This window comes from Eschrichtius robustus, chromosome 17 (genome assembly GCF_028021215.1).
Source record: "Eschrichtius robustus isolate mEscRob2 chromosome 17, mEscRob2.pri, whole genome shotgun sequence".
NCBI lineage: Eukaryota > Metazoa > Chordata > Mammalia > Artiodactyla > Eschrichtiidae > Eschrichtius > Eschrichtius robustus.
The window spans coordinates 79412607-79424761 of NC_090840.1; the positions used below are offsets into that span (position 1 = coordinate 79412607).

At 49.5% G+C, this 12155-nt stretch overlaps 1 protein-coding gene across 1 annotated transcript in view; it reads right to left on the reverse strand.

Moving 5' to 3' along the window:
• Positions 1-12155, reverse strand: part of ZFAT (zinc finger and AT-hook domain containing) — a 175265-nt gene that overhangs the window by 102320 nt on the left and 60790 nt on the right. The window contains exons 4-7 of the mRNA XM_068525862.1: positions 10847-11035; positions 8980-9130; positions 2532-3961; positions 1489-1721 (exon numbers count right to left, since the gene is read on the reverse strand). Coding sequence (XP_068381963.1) covers positions 1489-1721; positions 2532-3961; positions 8980-9130; positions 10847-11035 — 2003 coding nt within the window. The remainder of the gene's footprint in view (positions 1-1488; positions 1722-2531; positions 3962-8979; positions 9131-10846; positions 11036-12155) is intronic.

Here is a 12155-nt window from a genome sequence, read left to right on the forward strand (position 1 = left end):
TTTCATAAAGAATGCTCTCTTCCCACATTGACAATGCAGTCCGCCTGCCTCCGGGAGAGCGCGTAGCCATTCGACGCCCCAGGTAAATGCGTGTGCTGCCTGTGAGTAAACAGGAATAGCGCACCTTTCATGCCCCACACGCACAGACAGAGAGAGAGAGAGAGAGAGGGGAGAACAGGCACTAAGAGGTACCAAGTGACATACAGCAGCTGCCACGCTGTCACCTGTACAAGCTCTGAGCCAGGTTCTTTACCTAGAGCACTCCATTTTAACCTCCCAATAACCCAGGAGACCCACACACATACACAAAGACATACACGTGCGTACATGTGCGTTATGTGTTCAGGGGTGTGTGCGGTACACGTGTGTACACATGTGTAGACTGCATGTGTGGATGTGTCTATGCATATGTGTGTATATATACATGTGTGTGTTTGTGTGTACAAAGCTGATATACTTTTTAATATATATTTTATACAGAAGGCTACCAAGTCTCAGAAAGGACAAGTGACTTGTCCAGCATCACACAGCCTGTGCAGATACTGGAGACAATACCTGAATCCAGGTATCCAACCCCAAAGCGCATGCTCTTACCTACCCATGAAACCCAAAACACCCTGACTTCACCCTTGGTGACAAACTGCTGGAGTGTTAGTGATTTTTAGGCCAGAAAACGGAGGTGGCACATCAAGTTTCTGAAGCCTCATTGTGCGCAGTCTGTGGCCTAGAAAGGAATGCAGTTAAAGCAGAACCACACCTGGGGCCAGGTGCGCCTCCTTTATAACCTGGAGAGTCTCAAACCACTCTCGGGTGTCAGCCTCTCAAGTGAGAGTAGCATTTGCTAAAATAAACATTCACTCATTGTGTTACATGTTCAACACCCAACAGAGAATTAAACACATTTTGCCACCATGAATATTAACAGCACCCTGAATTAACATATCACTTTTTTTTAAAGTGCTTTACAGACATTCTTCCATAGACTTTCCAAGAAATAGCAGAGTAATATGACAACAGTGATCATCAGCGTTTACTGTGCTCTCACTATGACCCGAACACCGTACTTAGCACTTGACAGGCATCATCTAACTCACTCTCTCAACAGCTTTTAGTGGCGGCTATTCTTATTATCATCCCTGTTATTAAGGGTTCTTTAAAACGTCATTTAAGAAACCCTTGCTTTATTCCTATTCTGTAGATCTTTCTTCTGTAGACTTTCTCCGATGCTTAAAAATCTGCATAGAAAAGCAAATTTATTCAATGTAATCTTTTTTCCAACATATGTGAGACTGTCCCTGTGACAGGAACCCTGGGATGGAGGCCTTTGTAAAGTGAAGGGCCTGTTTCGTGAGAAGGACCTCTCCGTTTTCCGGGGTAGACGCCCACACGCTGGGCTCACAGGGAGCAGGGGCACCTCCGTATGCATCACTGTGAGGAAGCAGGGAGCACCCAGGGGAGACGGGGCTGCCGCTCGGGCGTGCTACTTACCAGCTCTGTGTGAACTTTAAGATGTGCCTGCAGCTTATATTTATCTGGAGTCGAGTAGTCACAGCCGTCAGTGGGACACTTCAGCAAGATGTTACTGTGTTTCTGAATTACATGGCGTTTAAGGCAGTTTTTGGTGATGGAAGAATAATGACACTGGGAGCAATAATACAGATGTTCCCGGGTGTGGGTGCGGACATGCATGTCAAAATGCACTTGGTACCAAAAAAGTTTGCCTAAAAAAATATTTTCACATGAGAACAAGGAAGTTTCTTTTATCCTGAAGTTGATTTCTTTTAATTAGTATTATTTTTTAACTACTATATTTCTCTCCCTCTCGTGCTTGTCCGGGTCACCCTTCACACTTTGCACCACATCTCTGGCTGGACATGACTTTTCAAAGGTGGCAGGTGGCAAACATTAAGGGTGCTACTACGTCTGCATGATGTCACAGCTGGGAGAGGAGGAAACGAACGTTTATCGAGGACCAATTACGGTGCCAACTACCTTTATGCACACGCGTGAAATCAACGAGGCTCTAAACTCTGCTGACACCTGGGCCGTCTACCTCCTGTCCTGCCAGCTCGCCACGAGACCCAGAGGCCACGCTTTCACGGCGAGCAGGGAGGGTTGCATTCGGGGTCTCCCTACCAAGAGCTGCAGCCACTTCTGTGATCTCTCTCTGCTCATCTAGGACATGGCCACAGCTTAAACCTCGACTTTAAACTTCTCACGTGCCAGAAGAAAGGTGCTTCTTGGCTACAGTTCTGGCAGAGGTCGTGGGCTAAGCGTCCGCCTGCATGCCTGACGGAGCCAGCACGGTTAGCTGTCCCGCCATCCTGGCTGCCTTCACAGGCTCCACGTGCTAAACTGCACGCACCACGGTGCACATCACTATCTACGAATGACGGCTAGCTCACTTAGAAGGCGTTCTGTGCAAAGAGACACGAGCTCAACTCAAACACCAGGTGACCCACAGCCAGGCGGGGACGGGAGGGGCTGCTGGGAAGAGAGCCCCCAGCCGCGCGCCCCGGCGCCCCCCTTACCACAGTATTCGCACTCCAGGTCGCCGTACACCTTCCGGATCCTCTCGCACAGGCCGGTATTCATGCGCCTCTTCTGTAAACTGTCCAGGATCTTCATGAACGCAGTGATGCCCGCGCGGTGCTCGGGGGCGGGCGTGCGAGAGTCAGGCCGGCACAGGGCCGCGTCCCTCCCACCAGCTCCCGGAGGAGGGTCTGAGGCCTCGGCTGGGTTTGCCCTGAGACCCCTGCCGGCATCTGGGCCGTCGGATGGGAGGGCAGCCACTTGCTGCCCTTCAGCCGGGGCGCTCTCGGCGCCCTGGGCTTCCGGCTTTGCTGCGGCGCCTTTGGCCTTGGACAGCAGTGGTGCGACGTCCTGGCCCTGAGCTGACGTGGGGCCTCCCTGCTGGGTGTGCAAGGTCTTCTCCGGAGCAGCCAGAGCCTCGGCAGAGGAGGGATCGCTCTTCAACAGGAGCTCATCGGAAACCGCCGCGTGCGGACGAAGGTCCAAGGACACCGTGGAGGCCGCCGGCTCGCAGGGTGCCGGGGCGGCGCTGTCGGCCTGGGCGGCGGCCGAGCACACGGGCGCAGCGGGCACCTCGGACCCCTCCTCGGGACGAGCGTCCCCAGCGCCGGCCGCCTCCTTGGGTGCGTTCACCCCCTGGAACACAAACTCCTCTTCCGCCAGCTGCAGCTGCCCGCCCAGGGCCTCCTGCTGGATGTCCCCGCCGGGCCCCAGGAGGCAGAAGCTCTGGTTGATGGAGCTGGTGAAGACCAGGGTCTCCTGGGCGGCCCCGTGCGCCTCCTTGATGTGGGCGCGCAGGCGGATGGAGCTGACGAACTTCTTGAGGCAGAGGGCGCAGACGTACACGAACGGGTGCTTCCTGACGTGCAGCTCCAGCGCCTGGTACTTGGTGGCCCCATGGCCGCAGAGCTCGCAGGCGAAGGGCCACTTGTCGCCGTGGACCAGCATGTGGCGGTCGCGGTCCAGCTCGTTCTTGAACTTGCGCTCGCAGATGTGGCAGTCGTAGAGCAGCTGCCGCTTGCCCTCCCTCGTCATCAGGCAGAGCTCGTCCAGGGCCTCCTGGACCTTGTGGTCCTGCGGGTCGTGTGCGTCGCGGATGTGCTTGATGAGGTTCTTCACGTCGGAGTACTTCTTCTTGCAGAAGCGGCAGTGCTGCTTGATCTTCTTGTGTACCCGCTCCACGTGCACCTTGAGGTGGCCCTTGCTCAGGCAGGTGAAGGAACAGCAGTCGCAGGCGAACTTCTCGCCCGTGTGCTTGCGCAGGTGCACGTTGAGGTTGGCCTTGATGGCGCTGGCGTAGCTGCACTGGGAGCACTTGTACGGCTTCTCGTTGGTGTGGATCCGCAGGTGGGCCTGCAGCGAGTGCTTGAACTTGAAGACCTTGTTGCAGTACTCACAGGTGAAGATCTTGAGCTGGGTGGGCCCGAGCCTAGGAACAGAAGACAGCGCCATTACCGGTGGAGATCCTGCACCTTCCTGATGACCCCGACTTCCTTCCAGCTGCCAAACACCAAAGGCTTAAACGTGAGCTAAAAGGGGCTGAGGAAGGATGCATGCATTCATTCATCAACAAACAGGACGGGAAGACCCGGAGCGGACCAGGCGCAAGCGGAGAAGGAAGCGCGGGTCCCTGCTCCCCTGGCGCTGGGAGAGAGGACACAGGTCTGCACACGGCTGCAGGACAGTGTGCAAGTGGTGGCAGGTGCACGTGCATGTAAAAGAGAAGGAGCCCTCTAACGTGGATGAAGGTAGCTGGGAAGAGGAGATGCCTGAGTTGAGGGATGCAGAATAAGCAAGAGGGAGGCAAGAGAAGGCAGAGGGATGTGTCATTTGCTAGGCACACAGTAGCCAGCGGTGCTCCAAAGCTGACCTGGATGAATTCCGAGGTATTCTAACAGGACCAGTCTTAATGGAATGAACTCAGTCTGCTCCATGAAACTACATACAACCTGCTTGGGTTTGTTCAATAGTTTTGATCACCCAGACTCGCCTATTCATTCCATCAACTGTCAGGGTAACACTCTTTCTCTCTGCTGCAAGTTGCCATGTGAGGGCCACTCTTTCGTGAAAGACCCCTGGCCTTTCTCCACGTCCTCACTTCTCCCCAGGAAAAGGGAAGTGGCGTATCTGAGCGGGGACTTTGGAACAGGACCAAGCCTCCACAGCTGCGCTCACTCCTGCCTTTCTGGTGAGAAGGCGTCTGCCTGTGGACAGCACGTGACACGGTAGGCGCTCAGCCAGGAGAGTCTGGCGGCAGCAGTCAAGGACCGAGGTGGGGGGAGGCAGACGTGCAGGACAGCCAGCGGGAGCTCAGCGTGACCTGCCCCAGGCTCCCTTCTCCCATGGCTCCACCAGTCATGGGCCTGATGTGTGAGCCCCTGTCTTCCTCCTCCTCCACCATGTCTGGTTCAGAACTCAGACAGGGAAAATAAGGTTGTTCAACTGCCATTTGTTAAACTCAGACGTCATTAATTAATAAATGATTGCCATTTTACCACCACTCGCCTGTGTGTTTCGGGCACTGTGTTAGATTTTGTGTATGCGATAGAGGATGAAAGCCTGGTCTGCCTCACGGGTCCTTTCTCTCTCAATACGGCGACGTGTATGCTGAATGAGATGGTAATAGTAATCACAGCTAACAATTACTGAGCACTTACAATACTCAAAACTCTTTGCTAAGTATTTAATCTCAACCCTATCATTATGCCCACTTTACAGGTGAGAAAACTGAGTATAACCCAAGGTCATACAGTTAGTAAATGGTGAAGCCAGGATTTGAACCCAAGCAGGCTAGAACCTGCACATTCTTCCACATCCTCCTACTGCCTGGAAACACTGTGAACACCAACCCCCCTCGCCGGTGGGACCATACACGCGGAGAAGACCTCCTGTGTGGGGCTCCCATGGCTATTGGAACAGGTGTGCCTTGTTTCTGAAATCAACAAATGACAGTCACCAAAGTGCTGCAACTTGCACCCAGGACAGGAGTTGGCAGGTGAGCCCAGGAGGCAGGTGAGGCTTCCTCTCTCCATAACTGCTCCCTCGGGACTCTGCCCAGGTTATCCAGGTAGGTCCTCAGAAACACTGACGATCATTTAGTGCCGTTAATCAGACACCATTAAGCTGTACCCACTGTAACTGTAAAGTCTATATTTACGGAACTATCCATACAACTGTGTTTGACCAACACAGGTTACCTTATGTTTTAAATGAAAAATATTTAAACAGACTGCGGTCCATAAACACCAGAGGGTAGAAGTCTCATGTTGTAATTAAAACATTCAAATCTGAAAGTCAGTACCATGCCTGCACGCTAAACCCAAGGCTAATTTAAGGAAACTAATTTGGACCTTTCTTAAATGACAAAGATACCCAGAAGGTGATCACTTTACTGGAGGAAGAAACTCTGGATTCACAGCATTAATTAAACAAGTCACGGTATTTCCTTCTCTAGTGCAAGGTCTCAATGGTCTTAGGAGCATCTCTGACTCTGATTTTTTCGTATTATTACCCGAATACCTGGTCAAGCCCTCAGTGCTGCCTCCCACCAAGGGTGATGAGTCGGAAGAAGTGGCCAAGCCGCCTGCACCAGGCTCTCAAGCGCAAGCCTGTACCTGTGGGCTGATGCACAGAGCTGCGACGTCGGGGGATTCCTGTCACATTATTTCACTCCGAATGTCCCCTATTCATTGAGAGAGGCACTCTCTCCCACTGCATTTTAGAAAGCATTCAGCCAGAGCTTTAAAAGATCAGACCCCTCGATCCGGTTATTCCACTGCTGGGAATCTAGCGAAGGAAAGAATACGAAATTCAAGCAAAGGTGCCCATTGCATGAGTTTTCACAATCGTTTAAGAGTGGAAGCTGCTTGAAGGTTCCAACGTAGGGAACTAGTTTGGACATTTATTTTTTTTTAAACTCACTCATTCACTCATTCATTCTTTCAATAAAGTATTCCAGGCACTGGGGACACAATGGGGACAGAAACAAACACAACTCATGCTCCCTTGTGGTGCACCTTCTATAGTAAGTGGTGGGCCAGCCTGGTAACCATATAAATGAGCAGATAAGGACCACCAGCTCCCTGTGATGGAAAAAGGCAGGATGCTCTAGGAGCCCAGGTCAAGGCAGACTGATCTGTCTGGGGGACAGGGAAGGCCGCCCTGAAGACTGGACATTTGAGCAGACAGCTGAAATATGAACAGGAGTTAACCAAGTCACGGGGAGGGGAGACATCCAGGAGGAGGAAGAGGCACCTGCGGGAGAGGTCAAGGAAATAAAAAGGACCCGGATGGCTGGAGCCCAGAGAACCAGAGGGAGCACAGGAGGGGGACCAGGCTGGAGAGGTGGCAGCCGTGGAAGACCCTGTAGGCCAAGTTCTCCTAACAGCAATGTGAAGCCTTAAAGGGTACAATCAAATTTTACAAAGAGCTCATTGGCTGCAACGTGGAGAGCTGAGTCGTGGATCGCGATGCTACAGCACGTCACTACAAAACAGAGTTTGTGAATAATTTGAGTAACAAAGGAAAGTAAGAATAATGGGATTAAGTATTAAAAGCAGGATACAAAATTGCAAATAAAATATAAACTCGATTTTAGAAAATATATGGGCTGAAAAAAGGCTGGAAGGAAATAACATTAAAAATATTAACAGTGCTTATCTTAGGGTAGTGAGATTACAAATAATTTTTTTTCCTTATAGATTTCCGGACTTTCGCCATACGAAAAGCCTCTTTTGTAACTGTTTTACAATTTAGACTATAAAATATTAATAGAATGCTTGACAACAGGAATACAGCCTCAATCTACTGATTAAATATTGAGTATATCTACCTGTAACTAGATTAGCATTGAATTGAAACCCTCCCCAACAGACCTTGAAATATTATGAAGATAATTAACTAAGGTCTACAGATCAACCTGGGTTGAGACAAGAATGATCTTCAAAATTAATTCCATTTCAGTTTTGCCAAAGGAGTGCAGATTTTTACAGCTTTATTGATTAATTCAGTTGCTCACATTTGCAAGAAGAGAGGAGTGAGGCTACAGATTAATGACGCACCCAGATGATATGATGTTATAATTCAACAAGAGCGCTCTCCATGTATGTTATCCTTTATTCCCACCACTAAACTAAGTCAGATTCTACTGGACAATCTTGTGGCCGGTGTAAGAGAGGCTCAGAGGCAAAAGCATTTGTGTCCATTCACAGCAGAGCCTCATCCAGGCAGTGGCCATGTCTGCCCTAATCTCTCTCACATCCCCAGTGCCTGGCACATAGAAGGTGTTTACTTTGTTGAACTGAAGTCCAGTAGAAGGGCCTAGAGCCAACCCAGGTCTGTCTGCTGCTAGAGCTTACACTCTCATCAAGAACACCTCATTTCCCCTCTTCCAGAAACAGAGGGAGCCCACTGCCACTGGCATTTTGTCTTTCCCCTCAGCTGGGAAAATATGTACAGAGCTCAGGTGATGAGAGTTTGCTGATCTACGTCAGCAGGTACGCATCACAGCTGAGCTGGTGACCATGGGGAGGGTGGGGGGGACACGCAGGCTAGTCCCCTATGGGACATCAACTCACCCAATGTATTTGGAGGACAGTTTTCAATGTCGATTCAAGTTTTAAGCACTCATATCCTTTAAGACGGCAATTTCAGTTCTAGCAATTTATCCCACAGGAAGTCTTGAAGAAGTATGGAAAGAGGGAGGAACCAAAACCTTGTCCGTCAAGCAAAAACTGGCTATATATAAACTGTACTGCATCCACATGACAGCAAACGCACTTTAAAAAAATATGTACTGAAAAGGAAAAAGTCAAGGTGTGGTAAGTTTAAAAAAATAGGTTGATAACAGTGCCTTTGGTATTTTGTGCTAGGAAAAAAAAATAACAAAATTAAAGTGCTATGTTTTAGTATATCATGAAAAAATTACGGTGGCCTGTGAACCACGCTGTCTATAGTAGTGACCACGACCAGAAGAGGCGCTATGGGTTACTGTAACTGCACATCACACGGATGTTGGAACCTTCTGCAGGATGCTTGTGCTACTTTTGAAAGTAGGGGGGAAAGAGAGATTTTCTTTTTCATTATAAATTGTGGAGCTATGAAAATCAGCTAATTTACTAAGTAAGGCCTTGTTCACACCTCTTTTTATTCAGGTGAAGCATACATCTGCCTTAAGCCAAACGCTCCACCTTCCTTAAGCCGAGGCACTGCGTTTCCCAAGCATGCTTGCTCATCTGCCGCGCATCCCACAGAGGCTGCCTGGACTCAGCCAGCACTCTAGGGCCCAGCCAGCACTCTAGGGCCGTAATGGAGGGGCTGGTTCTCAGGTTCAGTCAAGAAACCAAAACACTTCACAGATGGGTTTGCACACAGCGTCCTGGTAAGCTAACACACCCGTCTCTCGCCCTCTGCAGCGGTGGCTGGAGTCACACAGAACAGACGCTTTACCTGCTCGACTTCATGGGCTGCTCATAGGGTGTCTGCTGGATGGCGTACTCCTGGTACCCTCTCCGGGGCGCCAGGTCAGCCGCCGCGGCCTCGGGGTCTGCAGCTCCTGTTTCCGGGGGCCCAGCCTCCACCGGAACAATCTTGGTAGCACCTGAGATGAAGGCACAACGCACCACGTATTAAAGAGGCGCTGTGAGGGCCCTGACCACACCCCTGCCCCCAGAGTAGGGGACAGAGCCTGAAGCGTATTTCTTTACTGTGTGGCACCCATGCAAGGGACTAGTTTTCCTTCAGTTCACACATTTAACTTGTGTGTTTGTATATGTGTACGCGTGTGTGTGTGTGTGTGTACGTGTGTATGTTTGGGGGGAAAGGGCAAGTTTTCCAATAATCAAAATCTTCTTCTGAGATACATTTTCACTTGATCTCTTTATTAAAAAACAAAAAAATAAATCCATATATACATACATGCTTCCCTGCAAGATTTCATATAGATCCACATGTGTTAAACTTTACGTAAATGTAAAACAGCATCAAGACAGAAGGGAGCGGTGGAATCAAGTGTGAACAGGAATCTAAGCTGCCTGGGATCTGGTCCCAAATATGACATCACCCTCCCGCCTCTGGAGCTCTGTGTCCACCCTGTGAAATGAAAGGTCTGGAGTGGAAACCTCAAAGGTCACCTTTATTCGTGCAAGTCCAGGATGTGAAACGATCAAAGACCGTGTATAGCAGCGTGTGTGCACGAGGGTGCATGCACACGCACGTTACATATCAAGTGCACTAAAGAAAAGGCTCCGATCTACCCCTCGTTTCCGGAATAGCAAAGGAAATTAACCACTTTTCACCCCCCCTTACAGAAATCTCAAAATACTACCATCAATTCTTAAGAAATCATTACAGAAACTTTCTCTAGAGACAGCTAAACACAGGAACCTCTCTCCTGGCATTTCCATTTCCCGGAATAACACTTCTCTGAAGTAGGGTGGGGCAGACAAAGTGACTTTCCAGAAACAACTTCTAGTCACATAATCTTATATGGCTTTTTCTCTACTGATTACCTTACCCTGCACTGAAGTCTCAAGAGGCATTTATTCAGTGTTTTCATTTTAAATAATGAGTTATCAATACTATTAGCACTGAAAAAAGATGGTTAAAAAGGCTCTAGCTGTCCTCAAAATCCTAAACTTGATTTTTAAAAATTTTATTTAACAGCTATCACCTCAAATGGATAGGAAAAAACCAATTATTATACTTTGGAACCTACTATCATAAACTGCTTTTTGTCTAAAGTATCCTTTCCTGGAAGAGACCTTTTTTTAAAAAGGGTAGTATAAGAAACCCACTGGCTATTTTATGTGAGAGGAAGAGGAGATAGGAATTTCTAGTATCATAAAATATATGATGAACCCACTAAAAAATGCAAAAAAAGAAAAAAAAAAGTTAGGTGGAGGGTTTTGGAGAAGCAGCCGACCTCCATCTGGTGCGAGTGGTCTTGCACTTAGGATGGGGCAGTAAGGGCGGGGAGGACATCCAGGAGAGGGGCTGGTGAGGGGGCAAAGAAAACAACACTCTCCTTGGCCACTGCTCCTCTGAGTGGCCACTCAAACGACAAGGACAGGTCGTGGCTGCAGAGGTGGTGGAGGCAGCAGCAGGAGCGGCCCTCACTCGCTTTCCTCTGGACACACCCGTCCACCACAGCCCTGGGCAGTGACAGGTCAGCCTTCAGCCCAAGTTACTGGGTAACTCAGTGGAAAGCCGGACGCTGATGACGCCGCTCAGGATCACAGCCCCAGCTGCCGGGCTGCCTGCGGCACAGCCCCGCCCACAGAGTCCCACTCTGTCCCCTCCCGCTTGTTTTGCTCACCTGGAATCACTTCGTGAGCCGTTAAAACCACACTTATGATGGGCTTCTTGGCTCCGGAGATCTGCGCGGCCTCTCTTCCCGAGCAGACCTTCTGGACTTTCTCCACTCTCTGAGTCCGCAGTCTCTTCGGGGCCTTTTCTCGATCATCTTCCTTATACTTCTTCTCCAGTTCAAGGTCAGATTCGTTACCTAAGGAGCAAATACCAAGATGCATAGAATATCCTCCTGTGTCAGTGATGGAGTCAGGAAGTGCACACAACCCCAACCCTTTTACGGGATGACAGTAAAGGAAATATACACGTGTGATACAGACATTGGTCCACGGTGCCGTACAGGCCCCTTTACCACTTCGGGCATCATCTTTGCTTCTTCAGTCTTTCATGTGATTCAATAAATATCCTCCCCCTGCCACAGGCCACCACGTGGGCACGGAGAATACAGCTGACAGGGCAGGCAGAGCCACTCATCTTGTTTTCATGAAGCCAACCAGCCCACAGAGTCATCTATCAGCAATCAACACTGCGGAGAAGACGTGGTCTTCTTTAGATTTACAGCCTAAGAAGAAGTCGTTCAGTTACTCATCTTCCAGTTAGTAGCTGCCTTCCATGTGCCAGGTGTGGTGAACATAAAGGCTGACAGGGTTTTGTTATACAGCAGAAACTAACACACCATTGTAAAGCAATTATACTCCAATAAAGATGTTTAAAGAAAAAAAGACAACAAGCTTAGCTACAAAATAAATAAATAAGTAAAAGTAACCTAAAGAGATTGTAAAAAAAAAAAAAAAAAAAGACCGACAGGGCACAGACCCAGACCCTGCTCTCGAAAGCCCTGCAGCCTGAGGGGTAAGAAACACTTCATATCAAAGTGAAGCATAAAGAAGTGCGTGCTATTCCCAATTCCTAAGTGAGAAGGAAATACGGGGAAGGAAAGGACAGGAGTTGTCTCTTTCCAAGAATCACAGCCACAAACCTGAAGAAGCCTGCCCAAGTACTACTTCTTCAGAACATTCTAACAAGGAGACAGGACCCACTCGGCACAGCCCTGCGTTAGAGATGAACGCGGGGTGGGTGGATGGTCACGGGACAGGCACATGGTGCAGGCTTGGAAAGCGCTGGAATAGGGGTTGTTAGGGAGGTGAAGTCAGAACCAGGAAGTAATAAAGCAGAAGCCGGAGAGATGGGAGAAACCAGAGGGAGACAGCCTGAGGCAACTCAGGAAGCCTGTGCTTCCCGTGATTTAAGTTGCCCACAGCTGGACCCACACAGAAACCCACCGATGGACGCCTGAAGGCAAGACAGAAAATGGA